This window comes from Aplidium turbinatum, chromosome 17, assembly GCF_918807975.1.
Source record: "Aplidium turbinatum chromosome 17, kaAplTurb1.1, whole genome shotgun sequence".
NCBI lineage: Eukaryota > Metazoa > Chordata > Ascidiacea > Aplousobranchia > Polyclinidae > Aplidium > Aplidium turbinatum.
The window spans coordinates 1699689-1717511 of record NC_137488.1 but is presented as its reverse complement, the minus strand read 5'-3'; the positions used below and the strand labels follow the sequence as shown (position 1 = coordinate 1717511).

Below are 17823 nucleotides of genomic sequence, written 5' to 3'. Positions count from 1 at the left end.
TCAGCGAGAAGCTGACGAAAGAGAAGATAGAAGAGCTGCTCGTGAAATAAGGAAAGCAGAACTTGAAGCTGAAGAAAAACGAGCACAGCGTGAAGCTGAAGCTGCACAACTTGAAGCTGAGGAAAAGCGAGCACAACTTGAAGCTGAAGCAGAGGAGAAGCGGGCGCAGCGCGAAGCTGAAGAAAGAAGAGCGCAGCGCGAAGCAGAAGCTGAAGAAAGAAGAGCGCAATATGAATTGGAAAAGTTAAAACTTGAATTAGAAAGACAAAAGCTGGACATTGGTGAGCGATCTAATTCTACTAATGATAATGCTCGAGATGTTATTGTGGCGCAAGTAAGACGTCCAGATTTGCCATCATTTGTTGAAGAAAAAGATGAGTTGGATAGTTATTTGTTAAGATTTGAAAGATATGCTACAATAGCCAAATTGGAGAAGTCGACGTGGGCTACCCAGCTAAGCATGTTATTATCGGGACAAGCTCTTGATGTATATTCGAGACTTTCGCAAGAAGAAGCCATGAACTACGACAGATTGAAGTTAGCTCTGTTAAAGCGGTACAATTTTACCGAGCATGGATACCGTCAAAGATTCCGTGAGGCAAAGCCTGAAAAACACGAAAGCCCAGGTCAATTTATTGAACGTTTAAGAAACCTTTTGTTAAAGTGGTTTGAGCTTTCGGGGGCCGATCAATCATTGGACGGATTGGCAAACCTTATAGTTAAGGAACAATTCACAGATTCATGTTCAAAAGATCTGTCTGTTTATCTAATGGAGAGAAGTCCAAAGAATCTAGAAGAAATAGCCAGTGTGGCAGAACAGTACTTAGTTGCTCATGATGAGAAGTTGTCGACTGAAGAAACGTTGTCATGCGATAATGACGAGGAGCAAACAAATAATTCTAAAGGAGGTGCTGTTCCAAGAGAAGTACGTTGTTTTAATTGTAATGGCTTAGGTCACAAGTCTGTTAACTGCCGGAAGAAGACTAACAGAAATCATCAGGAATCGAGGAAGTGGTGCAATCGTTGCAATAGGCAAGGACACGAAGCGAAGGAATGCAAGGACAAGTCGTTGTCCCGATCCAATCAGTCTAGAAAAGATGAAGACACGGACGTTTATCGATGCGGTTGTGCGTTAATGATTCCTAAACCAACGCTTGACGAGGAGAATCCGGATGAAGATGTTTGCGGAAAAATAATACCTGAAGATCACCTGCCAGTAGTGGATGGAAAAGTTGGAGACAAAAAGGTAAAAGTTTTACGTGATTCTGGTTCTACTGGTATAATAGTGAGGAGAGATTTGGTTAAAGACAGTCAATTAACGGGAAAAACTGGCCATGTGACAAAAATAGATACCACTTCAATCCAAGGACCGTTAGCGATGATATCTATCGAAACTCCGTATTGTAGTGGGACTGTGAAAGCGTTATGTTTACAAAACTCTTTAGTTGATCTGATAATCGGAAATGTTTTTGAGAGAGATTCTGAAGTTACTTGTTATTCTTGTGGCAAGAATGGTCACTTTGCTCGAGATTGTTCTGCAGATAATCAGCAACGATCTCACGATGACGGATATTACGAGCGCGAAGAACCGAGGAGAAGAGGCAGGCAACGACCATTTGGAGTTTGCTATAGATGCGGTAGACGCGGACACTTCGCCAGGGAATGCGTTGCTAACGGCGGACATTCAGAAAACAGACGTTGCCGTGACAACCATTGCTACCGATGTGGAGAGATTGGACACATAGCCAGGAGCTGCCCTTTTGATGAAAAGGCTTGCTATAATTGTCATAAAGAAGGTCATCTCGCCAAGGACTGTCCGGAGAGGAGATGTTTCCGATGTAGGAAGATGGGTCATCTCGCTCGCCGATGCACTGAAGATGTTGAGGACGTTGAAAACTTTCACAGAAAACGTGACTATTGTTTTGAGAAAAGCTATCGTTGGTAGATCATGCAACGATAGACTTATGAGAACTGATTATTGAGTAATTAATTGTTTTATGGTGTGTTTTGTATTGATTGTGTTGTTATATTGTTTGCAACAATATTCTAAGGGGGGGCGTATGTCACAATCAAGGTGCAAATGCCTCGCGATCGCTTGCTTTGTTACTTCAACAAGCGTGTTGTTTTCATTATGGAATTCTTGAGCGGTATGTTATTATCGGTCAATGACCAGTAGTAACCTCTAATTGTGAAGTCGTTGTTCTGCAACGTAATTCTAGATTATTCTGTATCTGGAACGTTCTGTTGTTTTCACAATTGCCAATATCGTTTGTCATGATGTCACAAGGTTGTTTACGAATGGACCTCTGATTACGAAATCGTTATTATGTAAGAATCTTCTTGCGAACGTGACCTTCTATAAGCTTCTGCTTGTTGACATTTAAATGCTACGTGACCGAACGATGGTTCTTTATGATGTAATCTTCTCGAAGTTATTGGACTGAACAGCCAACTATAAATAGTGGTGTAGTTTGTGTAATGTTTATTCTGAGATTCTGAGATTATTATTATGGTGATTGTTACGAGTTGATTATGAGAGTTGTGCTATGAGTTGTGAATTGGTATAGTTGATGCAGAAATTAGAGTTATTTGAGAAGCCGTTCGTTGGAGTCCTTCAAGCGTTTTTATATATCATTTCACCAGTAGAACTATCCGTGAATTTAATTGACTGCTTTTCGGTTTGACCCATTAAACTACGTCATTGAATCTTTCCAAGTCTTTTTCCTGGTAAGAGATAGAAAGAAATCGTGACATAGACTTAGAGTGACAATGTGAACGATGTTGTTTTTTCAATATCTGGCAGAAGTACTATCACCTGTAAAAAATTTGGGTTGTTACCTAATTTGTTTTAGCAGTAATAGGGCCTCAAACATGGCCAAAAATCAAAAAAATCTTTCCCCCATGGTAGACCCCCAAAACTAAATGCTTCATAACTCTGGTGTTTCTGAATAAATTTCACTCAAATTTTGCAGGTGTTCATCATATAGGATAGTGAAAAGGTGTGTAAAATTTAAAGAAAATCGGAGAGGTTGAATTTTTTAACTGTGTGAATTGACACGGAATGGCCCTACAAGGGTCTATTGCATGACACAAAATTTTGTAAATCTTAGCTCACTCTCACACTAGGATAAGCTGATTTTTGATGTAATAGGCAAATAATACCGTATGAACCAGGTAAGCCTACAGGACAGTTTGGTTAAAGAATTTAGTATTTTCACCAATTGAGGCAAAAGTTTGGCACAGCACTTCATGACTGGCTTGTGTTGGCCCAACCAAAATAGCCATGACTGCACGAAAATAAATACCCAATAAAACTAATTTCCAAGGAAGAACTACAAGATGAGTAGTTTTGAGACAAAGTACAATAATTGTAATTTCGTTTAAACTAGAAAATCTTGGTCTAAATAACAATTTTCATAGTGTAATGCTCTGTTTAGTGTAAACCACAAAAAGAAAGTTAGTCCAAAATATGAAGGTTAAATTTTACACCAACTTACGTTTCGCAGCCTAGACCAAGACAGCAAGCAAAAACTGCACAGCAGTTTTTGTTGTCACATCACAAAGAAACCACTAAGTGCGCTAAAGCATTTTTTTGAGTGTATTAGTTCCAAAAAAAAGTTATGCTTGATTAAAATCACACTGACCGGTTTTACCCGACGACTTGTTTTGCCCCGAACTACCCTACTATCGGTGCCAATTCTCATTTTACGATAAACAGAAGCAATTCTACAGACGTAATAAAATTCTTCGTATCCCCTTTTTTAGATATCCCTGATTTCACTTCTATCAACACTGAGACAAATTAACTTAATTTTAACCGGTTGAGTGAGTAACATATTTAAGTTGGAACAATGCATTTTTAAGTTTTTGAAATCCACATTAAAGTATCTACCACTCATCCACGTGTGTCCAATATGGCCAGTTGGGTTAATACTGTAAAATCAGATTGAATAAGAGAGAAAATTTTACGAAGACGGAAAATTACATGTTTTTTTCTTAATTTTAGGGGCATGTGAGCAAATGACACTCTCCCATGGTTCTGCTACTTCGAGCTATTTTTCTGGCTACAAAGTGTTGCCGGTCTGCCCCTGTATGCGTGGTGAAGACCGACTGATTGGCCAAAGTTTGGTAAACGAAGAATGCTGTCCCTTCGTTCGGATTCGCATGACCTGTTTCCTGGACAGGGCCAGAAAAAGCATGAGGGTACTTGTGTTATCATCACTCCACCATGTGCTGCCATACCAGGAAAGTAACTGCCAGTCCAATAGCAAGCGGGATGAAGCCAGATGAAGCCAGTACAGCCGGACGAGTGGAAGAACCTCTGAAATATAAATACACACGTCAGTCAAGCAATGGGCAAACTTTAAGAAATGTTTTGTAACAGTCTTGAGTATAAAATTCTTCAAATGAGAAGTTCAGTTTGTTTTTATTTCTGACCAACACAACGAAAAACAATATACGACAAACAATTGAACATTGCAGAGGTCGAAAAAAATTTATCATGGACGAATACAAACGAATTTATTTTCACACGAGTCAGTTCAATCATAAACAGCTAAAAATCAATTTCGATCATCTAGCTACTAACAATACTGCACTTCCATATAGTGTTGCATACATTGCAGTCAAGTGCTTCAATACTTTACACACACAATGCAGAAACTTTTATTGCAGTCACACAATAGTAACTCAGGCCTCTAAGCTCCTTTATTTTCCCAGCGACCAAGCATGGCCTACCAGAGCTTCTTCCCAGCGGCCAAATACTCGCGCCAGGCAGACAAAATAAACAATTTGTTAAAAATTCATTTTTTTAATCACTTAATATCGTGTTTTATTAGTATTCACTCAGGTAACAACAACAAAAACAAGGCAAACATTGGCAGTTGTGCATTACTTCTCAAGTAGGTGTAGAGTCAGTACTCACGGCTTTATACGTTGACGCTTATACGATACCGTACTGAAAGATTGCGAGTAAAGAAACAAAAATTTCACACACAAACGTAAGTGGAGAAAAATTTTTGAAATAAGACGAATAAATAAAAATACAACTACCAACGGATTGGAGAAATGTTGGCTTATGGAGGTTGGCGACCAAACATGGTCTACCAGGCCGGCGTGGTAGTTTCAGAGGCCATCTTACGACATCTCGGCAGCCGTGGCCGCCAGAAGCTTAGAGGCCTGGTAACTCCACTTTACACATATATATATTATATAACCATGTTGCTATTTTTCAACAAATGAAAACTTTAAATGAAAGAACTTGAAGAAGCAACAGAACTTACAGCTTTCTGTTAGGTGACAATGGAGTGGCAGGAAAACTCCCTACATGGAGCCAATTGAAGTAAGTGAGCAACCAACACCAAGCAAGCGTTGTGACACCTAGAAAGAGTTTGTGCTTAAAATGTGAAACACCATTAAAAGATTCTTCATGCCAAGCAATGAAGTTGGACTCAATTGTGACAGTCCTTCTTGTTAGTCCAAGTCTTTATCTACAGTCAGTCTATAATATTTTGACAGCCTCTCTTTGGTGCATACCAGATGGGGACTGTCACGATGTTGTCGAACTATTTTGACATCAATGATACCAAGCATCATGTCAACTATTTTGAGTGAAGTGTATTTTATTGAATGGAATGCTGGTTATAGAAACAAGCAACATTTAAACCTTCAACCAAAAGGTGGAAGCCTGGGTACAAGCAACATGGACCACCGGGTCTGCTACTATTCGGTGAGTTCCTAACCTCTAACCCTAACCCTAAAACGGCAATGATAATCAGGCCACGGTACCCGATAATTTAAAAAAGAGAATTTGAAAAAAATCACCAAATAGGGATCGGACTCATCGAAACGGGCCATTCCGTGAACCACCACCCCAACCGCTCAATTGGTTGGTTGTGCACAAATAAACCGCACGGGTTTAGCTTTAGAGATGTGTGCTTGAGCAACATTTTATGTACAAACCAGTACGGTACCTCTAAATACCCATTGTGAGGCATTTTCAAGAATTGTCAGAATTACTAGCTCCAATCAGACTAGTTTTACGGATTACAGATAAAGTTAAAATTATGATCTAACATCCTTTGAAAATGTCTGCCACTCAGTGAATGCCTGACAATATTCAAGGGTTGCCAGATCCACGAGTTTTGCCCACGAAACTGGGATAGTTTTGGTTCTAAAATTTTACTTAAAAACACTCTGCAACGCTGTCAATGGGTATTTAAAAGTACCGTGTACCCTGTACAAAATACTCTCCATTCAGCGGTATCTATCCACAGGATAGAATCAGCTGCAACTAATGGATAAAATAATTTATAGACAACACTTTAACAATCGGAAACTTCTGTCTGTCAATCTCGGTGACAGGGCCTGTGCCAGTGGATCAAAGCCTCTTCAGGTATTCAACTTCCACTTTCCGCTTAACCCTAATCTTAACTTTAAAATGTTTGCGGAAACTCCGATTAGCGACTTCGGCTTTGTGCTATTTTTTCTCTCGATCTTTTCAGGGTACGAATTAGGTTGCACCAGTGGCGTAGCTAGGGAAGGGTGCAACCTAGTTCGTACCTTGAACCATTCGTACAGTCAGTTCGTACCCTGAAAAGATCGAGAAAAAAAATTAAAAAAGCCGAAGTCGCTGATCACAGTTTAATAGCACAAAGCCGAAGTCGCTGATCGGAGTTTCCCCAAACAATTTGGAACAAAATCGAGGGTTAGGATTAGCGGAAACTGCAAAACTGCGGAAAAATGTTTGCAGAAACTGCAATCAGCGAGGGTTAGGGTTAGAGCATAGATTACTCTATGGTTAGAGTTAGGGTAAGCGGAAACAGCAGAAAAATGTTTGCGGAAACTGCGATCAGTGAGGGTTAGAGCATAGATTACTCTATGGTTAGGGTAAAGGTTAGCGGTAACTGCGGAAAAATGTTTGCGGAAACTGCCATCAGCGAGGGTTAGGGTTAGAGCATAGATTACTCTATGGTTAGAATTAGGGTAAGGGTTAACGGAAATTGCGGAAAAAATTTTGCGGAAACTGCGATCAGCGAGGGTTAGAGCATAGATTACTCTATGGTTAGAGTTAGCGGAAACTGCGATCAGCGAACTTCGGTTTTGAGCTATTTTTTCTCTCGATCTTTTCATGGGAAAAATTTTAAAATGATTGCAGAAACTGCAATCAGCGACTTCGGCTTTTTTAAATTTTTTTTTCTTGATCTTTTCAAGGTATGAACTGACGGTCCGAACTGTTCAGTGTTCATGGTACGAACTAGGTTGCATCCGCTAGGGAATGTGCCGCCTGGGGCGGATTCAGATTTTGCTGCCCCTTCAAGAAAAAGCATGTGAAAATGAAATGCGTTTTTTTATCAGATTATAATCAAAATAAAAAATCGTAGTCTAAAAGTGCCGCCCGGGGCGGTCTGCCCCCCTAGCTACGCCACTGTGTTGCACCCATGTAAAAACACATGTGTGAAGATAAGTTAATCTAATATAATGACTTTAAGGTAGGCCTGGAGTAGCCTATAAGATGGGCCAGCCTAGAAAAAATGAAATTGAACTTTTATGCAAAATTACAGACCTGATAACAGACTTGCAATGACTGGATTCAGTTGCTTTAAAAATTGAAGAATGAAATGTTGATTGTTGTTTTGAATCCTTGTTGCTTCCTGATGATGCACCTCATCAATTGAGTTGGTGGTGAGATTTATCAGCCAATATGATACAATCAAAAGTATGAAGAAAAATACAGCAAGGAAAAGTAGTTGAATTACATAAACATTTGAAGAACGTCTTCTTTCACTTATTACTTTCATTTCAAATTAGAATTTCAATTAATCGATTTTATTTTTGTCTGCAAATGGCACAAAATAATTTCTTTATTTTTATGAAGCTGACAATTAACTTACAATCAAAATGTTACAGTACCGCACCGATAGTCTTGTTTATGTTTTTATTCTCGGTTTTAAACGATTTGATTAACTTTTTTGTGTGTATTTTTGTTTTATGTGTTTTGCTGTTTGATAAATAAACAATTTATTGAATAATCCACTAACTGAGACTGACTGAAGTTGCTGTTCACTGCTCCATCTTCCACTATTAAATCATAATATGCGAATGCGACACGTACGGTGACGGTCAGGGTTGCCAGACTGAAATTTGTAAAAAAGGCCAAACTCATCAAGCAAAAAGGCCAACTTAAGGCCAAATAGGTAGAAAAAAGGCCAAAAATAAGCCAAACTCAAACAAGATAAAATAAGCATTGTAATCACGGTTGCCAGTCTATGAAAAGTTCTTAATGCAAAATAATACAAAAAAAAGGCCAAAACAAGGAAAATATTAGATAAAAAAGGTCAAATGGATAGGTTATTTACCTGTTTATATTAAAAATAGTGAAATATACATAGTTACATATATTTAACAAATTTACTTATATTTTATTGGATTATTGAAGAATTTCTTCTAAATAGTTGGTTTATTCATTTTCTGATGAAATATACAAATTCTTATTGTTGCAGGCCCGTAGCTAGCCAGGGGGGCCTCAACCCCCCTAAAAAAATTTCGCTCCCCCCCCCTGGCAAAATCCCAACGTTCTTGAGCAACAGCTACAATTAAATTGATTTTGCCCATCTTTCCCGTTTTTTCTTTTTTCGGCCCCCCCTAAAAAAAGTTGGCCCCCCTTGCTCTGCGGTCTGGCTACGGCCCTGCACTTTTGTGCAATTCAATCATATTTGGGGTGCACTTGAAGTCTTTGCAACACATTTTGTGGTCCAGCAGGTTAGAACGAATTCTTATGACAACTTCCAATAGTTAAATTTGTGTTCTGTTTGTAATTGTAGGCTTTGTTTTTACAGAAGTAACTAGTGAAAATATTACCATGATAATGATACTTCACCACATCACCAAAGTGATCAATTGAGCGAATAGAATAGGTGCATGGCACGCTATGGTTAAACTAAGATCAATTTCTGCTATTTTTTTCTGAATCAGTGACTTCATGGACCAATTTAGTGAGAGAACTTTAAGAGGAGTTTGGTATTTTATTTAGGTGTTTCTTGGTTTTTTCATCTGTAGAAATGTTGCTTAGCTTTGGCAATATATTCACCTTGCACATTACGTGAACACGTTACGTTTCTGTATAGGCTAGGCCAGTGCTTCTTAAACTTTTTTAGTTTTGTTCACCCCTAGCATCTATCTCCAGATTTCATCCACCCTTGTCTCATAATATGATAAAACTATCTCGTCTATATATAGTAGGGCGTGTCAATTATAGCAATAAATTTTTTATTGTATTTTTTTTTAGATGCTGGGGTCTAAAAACTTGTGTATGCTTGACTGCTTGTAGTAAGATAGAATATGCAATTTTTTCAATAAATTTTAGTTGTTTAGCTTGGTAAATTAACAAAAAATTCAAATATTCTCAAAAAAACATTTTTTTTCAATTTATTTTAAGTTGATTCTTTCCCAGTTTAAAATATTCTTTGTCACTTTATTCTGTATTATATTTTTTGACATAAGCAATAATTATTTGTTCAATTTTGTTCTTACAAGTAAGAAAAACAAGTTTGTTTAGAAGAAATCTTGAAAATTTAGTGAAAAAATGCCTAAACCACCTATATTTGCCAAAAATTGTGTACATTTTTCAAACTTTGCACATAAGAGGAAACAATTTACACTTTGCAAAATTGTCTGAAATGCTGTTCACAAATACAAAAATAGTTTTAAAAAGTTGCAGGCATTGTCATTTGAGCTAAATCCTGTTTCGATTCATTTTTACTCATAATTCGTCGACTCGCTTGTTGAACTCTAACAAAGCTATCTCTCTTTTCGTGGGTGTAAACTCGGCTTGCAGCTTCTGTCACCATCTTTACACATCTTTCTACAGCTTGGCCGTGGCAGGGCCATTCAGGGGCTTTCATTGGCGTATCAACAAACTTTTTGATTTCTTCCAATGGTAGCATAACAGTTAAAGGAGGCTCATAGACTTCTGTTGACCAATCAATCAAAGAAGTTGCATTAATGTTAATTGTGGGAGTCTTTCTAGGACGAACAGAGTCATCACCTAAACTGGATACTCTGTCACCGCCTCTTCTTGCTATTATTTTTGCTGCAGACCTTTTTTCCTCTCTTCCATATCTTCTGAGCACAACATAGTTTGAATTATCATCTCGCTAAATGCATACCACGCTGATCGCTTGATTGTCGGCAAACTGCTTGTATGACAGATTTGTTTTGCTGTTGAAGTAGACGAAGCTGAAACAAAATATGCCGTGGTCCTTCAATCCAATTGTGCTTGACTTTAATTTAAGACCAGCAAGGGTAATAGACACCAACAATATATTCAACAATCAATTTCAAATTTTTGAGTTTTTTTCCTTTTAGATTGTGCTTCGAAACCCATATTTGACAAAATCTGTTTGCTGTGGTCAACCATCTAGCATGATTGACAGGGCCAATGTGTAAGAGAGCCAAATCCGAGGGAAGATTTCCAGTTTTGATTGCCTGTGTCATCCTGTAACCATATGCTCAGTCAGTCGAAAGATTATCTACAACACTACCTTCAAGTTGAATAAGTGCTTCTCCAATAGATATCTTGGAAAAGGATTGATGTATTTCCAAGTCAATTGCGTTCTCCAGCATTTTCCCAAGGTTTCCAGCCCATTTGTTGTTAGATAAAGTTTTTCCATCCAAGCAGGTTATTAAATGCCGGAGTGGCAATTCGTTTGTGTGAAGTGCACAGACTAACCAGTTTAGTTTTCGACCAAGCTTAACTTTAACCCAGTGCATTGAACCCCCTCCCAACCAGTATTGACATTTGTAGAGTCACCACCAACTGCTTGCAGGGTTTTGTCACTTCCAGTCTCCTTCAAAAAATTAACCAGATGATCAGCAATAACTTCGGCATGTTTTTTCGTAGAACTTTTTACTGGGGTAAAATGGCAGACATAGTTTCCACCAGGCTCACTGCATACCGTATAATGCTCTTCTTTGATCATACTGGGAAATTGTCGATTCGAGTTGTCGGCATGCAACATAATCTTTGTTATATCTTGTCTACCATCATAAAAAATGCATTCAATTGAGCGAACTGCCGATGCGTCATGAGGTGTCCGGCTCATTAAATCGGATACTCTTTCGTGAGCCTTTTTGACTTTATTATGATCCACAACAAAAGTGTGATCATTCCCAGTAACTAAACCAGCATCAATATATGCTGCTGTAGTAATAGCAGCTGTTGCGCGCAAGCCAACTCCGTACCGAATACTTTGCATAGCAACGTGAGGAATTTCTAGTCGATTATACTGTAATCGTTGTGGTTGTTGAGCAGCAGATGAAGACATTCTTGGTGCCTGCATTTCAATATCGTAGCTTGGATCTTTTTCAACGCATGCATCACTTTGAAAGTCTTCTGTGCTACTTTCAATCACTGGAGATTGTGGTTTCAGTCTTCATCCCTTGCTGTTTGCTAAACTTGAATAGGTTATTTTTATCCTCTTCTTGTCGCTATAGTTTTTTTATTAGTCTGCTATGCTCCGGATAATCTGGTAAACCAATTTTATCTAAGTTAGTCCCAAAGATCCATTTTTTTCTCTTTGACTTTTGATAAATGCAAGTTCTTTGACAGGGATTTTCACATCTTTGTCTACAATAAAGCATGTTATGGATCAAGTCCAGCAAACTATGTCGTATCTTAATTCGTCTCAAACACCAGTCATTACAGCTGACCAACCTCTTTTTGCACTATCTAAACAAGTGCAATGGTATTGGCCGGATGAATACGGCAACTTGGTCATCATCATGGGTGGTCTTCACATTGAAATGGCTGCATTAAAACTATTAGGTACATTTCTGAAAGGTAGTGGCTGGACAACTGCTCTTGAAGAAGCCAAGCTAGCATCATCAGGTACAGCAGAATCTTTCATTACTGCATCCAATGTAGCAAAGACTAGACGTATCAACCAGGCCACAGCGTGTAGTTTGTATGCATTGATGCGTTCTGCGAAAGAAGTGGAGACACCAGGCTGGATTTACAATGAGGTGGAATTCAAAGAGTGGTGCGCCAGGAAAGCAGATGATTTTCAAAAGTTAATTGATCAACAACTACCAGTACTAAGTTTAATTGATTCTAAGTTTAATTTACTTACAGTAATTGAATTAAATCGAATTAATCTACTTTAATTGCAGTCATCGCAGGCAAAAGTTGCTGGTTAATAAGAGTTTTTTTGCTAGCATTTCTGCACTTTATGATATCATAGTACTTCATTTGATATCTCACACTTCCTTAGCGTCACAGAACCTACAAGTTGTAAATGAAAATATCTAGAGGTCGGTAAAATTTGAAAAATTGTCAAATATTTGAATTTTTAGGGAACGATTTACCAAGCAAGACGTCATTTATTTTTGAAAAAAATATATTTAACGAAGTTTCTAGTCCAACTACAAGTTTTTAACACCGGTCATTTTGAATTAAAAATTTTTGAGTAAATTGACACGCCCTAATATATAGCCTATAGCCTAACAGCACAAAATGACTTAGGTTGTTTCGATTTTTGTTAAAATCAACTCTAGCTAATTTTTACCATTGCAAATCTACAATTTTTCGAGTCCAGAGATATAAAGCTACAAAAAGCACCAAACACAGTCACCAAATTTTTGTGCTTATACACTCAGTGCAAGCCAACTTCACTATTACAATAACAAGCCTTTAAGCAGCCGGCGGCCATCGCGGCCATGGCCGCTAAGTAGTGCTTGAATGACCGCCGGTGCTACCTCCTCAGTCGGCCAAGTTTGGCCGCCGGTTTCTTCTAGCCAATCATTTAATTTCGCAATAGAATGATCGTGGAATTAACTGCCGAAAATATGTAGCATCAAAGAGTGACGCAGAATTAGGTCAGCGCGTCATAATCACCAATGTTGTATTGTGCGAGAACATTAGCCATTGTACGGAAAGTATCCAGCTGTAAGTCTTGTTTGTAATTCCCGACGACGTTTAATGACCGGCTGGCAATATTGTCGTTTTTATGTTGATTCAATGTTGTCGGACATTTAATCGTTGTTAAAAAGGAGAACTAGGTTCAAAGTTGACATCCGAGGGGAGAACACGTGTCTTCATAGTTGAGAAATGTTCCCGTTGTGTGTTAGTGACTTCACACCCTCAATGGTGACATCATAACGGTATAAATCGTCACGTTTTATGAAAGGCGGTATGCAGTTCCAGTTGAAACAATTTACTGAGCAGCGAGCAGTTGAAACAATTTAGTGTCGTTAGGGTTAGATGGTCCCACAATACCGGATTACAATCCCGATAAAGCAGTTATTACGTTGCGTGGTACAACGATTCTACTTCAACAACGCTAAGTGATCATTTTAGCATTGTTGCAAGTTTAATTCTATTTACTTGTGCTATCGTTAATTCAGTGGCGTATCCTGGTTGGTTGAGCAAGGGTGGTCACAGCGGTAAACCATAATTTCTTCGTGGGAAAATTGTAACTTAAAGTTCCCGGATCCTTTCGTCTGCATATAATGACCGAAGAAACACACACTTGAACTTCTTTTCAAACAGTGTATTTCTGTAAAAATTAGCCCACGGCTACCGAAAACGAGGGGGTGCAACGCGTACACCACTGAAAACTGTCACTACAGAACAGATTACTTGGATAAAAGACGGAACTTTTGTCCAGCTAGCAAGCACTAAGCCAACAGTTAAATGTGCGGCCAACTTTCAAACAATCATTTTACGAATGACCAGAATAGATATCAATATCTCAAATTCACGTAGAAAGTAACTGTGACGCAATAAATGAAAGACAATTATGAAGTCATTCCAACAGGTGTTTAAGCTGATGTAATATTTCCTGTTTAAACAGGCCCAAACAGGTCCAAACAGGTCTTATGAACGATGGTGCAATTTTGGCACATGCTTTAGGAATTTCCATGACGTAATATTCAGTAGACTTGAACGGTTTTTATATGACGTTTGATTTGGTGAAAATTGTCGGGAACATAGCGGCCCCTAGTTATGACAGTCTGACATGGCATAACTAAAAAGAAATGACGACAATTGTGAGCCAATGAATAAAAACACATGATACACAAATTGTTTGAATCACTCACGTTTAAGTTAATACGCAAATACAAAGGGCATGCAAAGAATGAACAGCAATAAGAATAAACACGACGATACATGAAATTGGTACCATAGGTACACGCAAAAAATGACGCTATATACAATGGTTGCGATAATAACCGACTGTTCTGGGCTCAGACAAGTATCGGCCACCGCAGACAAAACCAGGCTCAAACCCTAACACTTAGGTGTTCTTTACGGGGGCGAGGCACGAAATATCCCTCAACACGTAGTCTACTTTCACTTTCCCCGTACTCTCATCATAGTTGCAGACGGCAACTTTGGCTCTACGAACCACAGGCTTCCCTTTCCTAATTTGTGGAACTATACCTCATGCACCCTCCCAAGTTGATACTTCCCACGTTTACCAATGTCTTGGAGAGAACCTACCACTACAAGTTGACCAGGCTCCAAATTCTCGGCCATTTTTAGCCATTTTTTCCGGCCCTGAAGACCTGGCAAGTAAAAATCGATCCATTTATTCCAAAACTGCTGAGAAAGTGACAAATTGAACCGATAATCCCTTCTTAATTGGTCACGATCATGTGGTTGCCCAACAGCACAGTATGGGTCTAAGTATGGGGTCAAAAGTGAGGCAGGGGTGATGACAGTAAAATCCCTAGGGTCGTCACTCAAAGGTACCAAAGGGCGTTCGTTCACGATCCGAACGGCACTGCCTGTGTACGTAAGCAGTTCAATAAAATTGGGCTTACGAATTGAAAAGTCCAAAATGTGAAAAAAGTATTTGGTCACATCAGCCATGAAACCAAATCTTTCAAGCCGAAATCTAGCCAAGACATCTGCCAGAGGGTTTAACAAGTCAGACAATTCAGGACAAGAAGACATTACATCATTTACACAAGTTCCTCGGAATTCAGATTGTTTTAAAGCCTTCTTCTTTAAATCAGCAGCTCTATCTGACGCCAACACAAAATTGTTAGGTAAATCAATAACTTCCTTCAACGGAACAGGTATCTCAAATCGACCATCTTTCAACTCAATATTCGGTTCGACAAGTTCTCTAGCCAAAATATCATTGCGAGACAATTCACAGGTTTCATTTTGCAAAGTCAAATCCTGAATGACTTTATTCAGGTCTGCTATTTCCATATCGCGAGACTCAATTTTACGCTGAAAGCCAGAGATGACATCCGACTCTGAAGACGTCTGCACTCTGCACACTTTAGCAACGCTTTCAACTAAGGGTGACTTACCACCACAAGCCAACCAACCGAGAGGAGTGAGTAAAGCATGCGGTTCACTGCGATTTTCACCAACACGTTCTTCTTTTGCCCACATCAAATAAGCGTTGTCATTGCCAATCAGTACATCTACAGTACTACAATCATTCAAATGAAACATATTCACGTCATGAAAATGACGGAAACCACTTAAATCTTGTTTATGAGGTAAAGTTTTAACATCGTCAGCCCAAGCTGGGTTAACCACCGAGGTTATATCACAAAACAGTTCATCAGTCTCTAACGACTGGATGTTGAGTTTAACAAGGTCAGCACAAGTAGGTTTCTGACCAGCCAGAGTATCTATTTTAAACGACGCTTTATCATACGGTTTAAGACCAAGTTCGCACACCAAGTCACTCGAAACAAAGGTCAACTGCGAACCAGGATCATGCTGACAATACACCAACTTCGATTTGCCAGTCATTGGAGTCAAAACACGAGCAGCAGTAACGCGGTTAAAGGCTGCTTTAACATTTCCAATCTTAACATTACGCACAGGAACTCTGGCACCAGCATCATCTTTACCAACCGAATCCAGAGAATCACGTGACGTCACATAAAAATCATGCAGAAGAAAATAGTGTTTCCTATCGTTGGTAGGTCCACACTTACGACAGTTATTTGCATGATTACAGTCTCTAACCATATGCTGGCGCAAACAATTCAAGCATTTGCCAGCTTTCACAATGACATCTCTCCGATCTTTAGGTGTCAAGCGCAAAAATTCTTTACAATTAGACAAAAAATGATATTCAACTTGACCACGTGACGAACAACAAAAACATGCCGGCATGTCACTACGTCTGGCCACACCGCCGCGCGGTGCGCCAACAGCAGTCGAGTACTGCGAACTCCCTGAAATCACATTATCATGGGGTTTTACCGACGTCTGCCTAACCGGACATGAAGGCAATTTTCCTTTCCCAAACTTTTTAAAATGCTGCGACTCACCAGAATCGCCCATTAGCATAATGCTAAAATCAGTCGACTTGCGCGTTTCCTCCCGTACTACAAAATCAAACAAACTCTGAAAGGTAGGTTCCTCAGTGCTACCATACTGATCACCTAAAAAGTCAAGATAACGCTGCTTAGCGTCAAACGGGAGTCGCTTAGCCAAATCCAAAACAAAACGTCCTTCTAATTTATCACGCTGACCATAAGCTTTCGCGTAAAGCAAACACTGCGACAATTCATCTTTAAACTCTTTCAAATCACTGGAAGAGATAGAAGTCAATTTGCTACCATAGCGATACTTTCTAATTTCTGGTTCTGCGAAAAGACCTCCACGAACTCCAAAACGTTGGGACAAGCGAGCTAACGACATTTCTATCCTGTCTTCCTCTGACAAGCCAGGAGTGTCAGAAACCAAATTAGCAATCGTTTGTGCAGCTGTTCTAACACAAGCTGCTTGCAACAAAGTCAAACGAGTTCCCTTAAAGGGCGAAGCTGCCATCAAGGCCATAACACGATTTTTAAAGAAGACAAATGGCATATTATTACCATCGTAACCAATCAAGGCCGCCTTATCGAAGAACGTCCTACTATTTTGGTATTCAAAAAAGCAATCCTGCTGTTGAGAACTCGATTTAGCGGGAGAAGACAAGCTATATCCCTTAATGGGCTGAGTGGGCTCAGTCACATGCACAGCCCGATCACGATCCTCACATACGTTAAAATCAGGAGACACGATACGCCTCTCACAACCACCCAAATTACGTGTAGCTGGGCGATCAAAAACTAGCGGCGCTGAAAACTGTGAAGGGGGCAAAGCATTACTGCTAATGGCGGCCCCGTGACCTGTACGCTCTGGGGGAGGAGTTCGGTTGTAATTTGCAGACCTTGGCTCTACAGCCTTCGGAAGATCCTTAGCCGCGGCCCCGAGACCTCCTGAAACAGCTGGAAAACATGTGGATTGTACAGGTCCACTTACGGATTGAACAGGCGTGTGGAAAAGGTTAGGTAAATTAAACTGTGATTGATGTTCACTTCTGGAATGCCTAGAAGAGCCCTTCCTAGAGCTACGCCGGGAGCCCAACTCAGAACGATATTCAGCTAAAACTACCTCTTTACGTTGTTCGGCCCTCAACTGAGCGTCTTTGAGTGCGAACTCAGCAGCTCTAGCTTCGGCTCTCGCGGCGGCCTCAGCAGCTCTCGCTTCGGCCTCAGCAGCTCTCGCGTCGGCCTCAGCTCTCGCGGCAGCCTCAGCTCGTATGGCCTCAGCTCTTGCGGCAGCCTCTGCTCGTGCGGCAGCCTCAGCTCGTATGGCTTCAGCTCTTGCGATGGCCTCAGCAGCTCTTGCTTCGGCCTCACCTTGGATCTGGAGCTCCTCTCGTCTTAACTGTAGGTTAATTTGTGCAACTATCCGTGACGAGCTCTCAGACATCCTAGTGCTTACATTTGAGGCGCTATCCTCAGGATGTATGTCAGCATCTAACCTATCTGAGAAATCACTTTCTTTTTGTTCGAAGT

General features: G+C 39.8%; 1 protein-coding gene across 1 annotated transcript; it reads right to left on the bottom strand.

Annotated features, from left to right (window-relative positions):
- Positions 1 to 2666: 2666 nt before the first annotated feature.
- On the bottom strand, positions 2667 to 7939 carry LOC145786105 (uncharacterized). Its single transcript, XM_082597753.1, has 3 exons — positions 7565 to 7939; positions 5283 to 5379; positions 2667 to 4321 (listed from the first exon to the last, which is right to left on the bottom strand). Exons 1-3 carry the CDS (start codon positions 7797 to 7799, stop codon positions 4219 to 4221), a joined length of 435 nt encoding a protein of 144 aa, XP_082453879.1. The 5' UTR covers positions 7800 to 7939; the 3' UTR covers positions 2667 to 4218.
- Positions 7940 to 17823: the final 9884 nt, after the last annotated feature.

Coding starts and splice junctions, on each gene's coding strand:
- LOC145786105 (XM_082597753.1), bottom strand. CDS start 7,799: ATGAAAGTAATAAGTGAAAGAAGACGTTCTTCAAATGTTTATGTAATT. Junction 5,380..7,564: donor CATTGCAAGTCTGTTATCAG/GTCTGTAATTTT, acceptor AACTCTTTCTAG/GTGTCACAACGCTTGCTTGG. Junction 4,322..5,282: donor TTGTCACCTAACAGAAAGCT/GTAAGTTCTGTT, acceptor TTTATATTTCAG/AGGTTCTTCCACTCGTCCGG.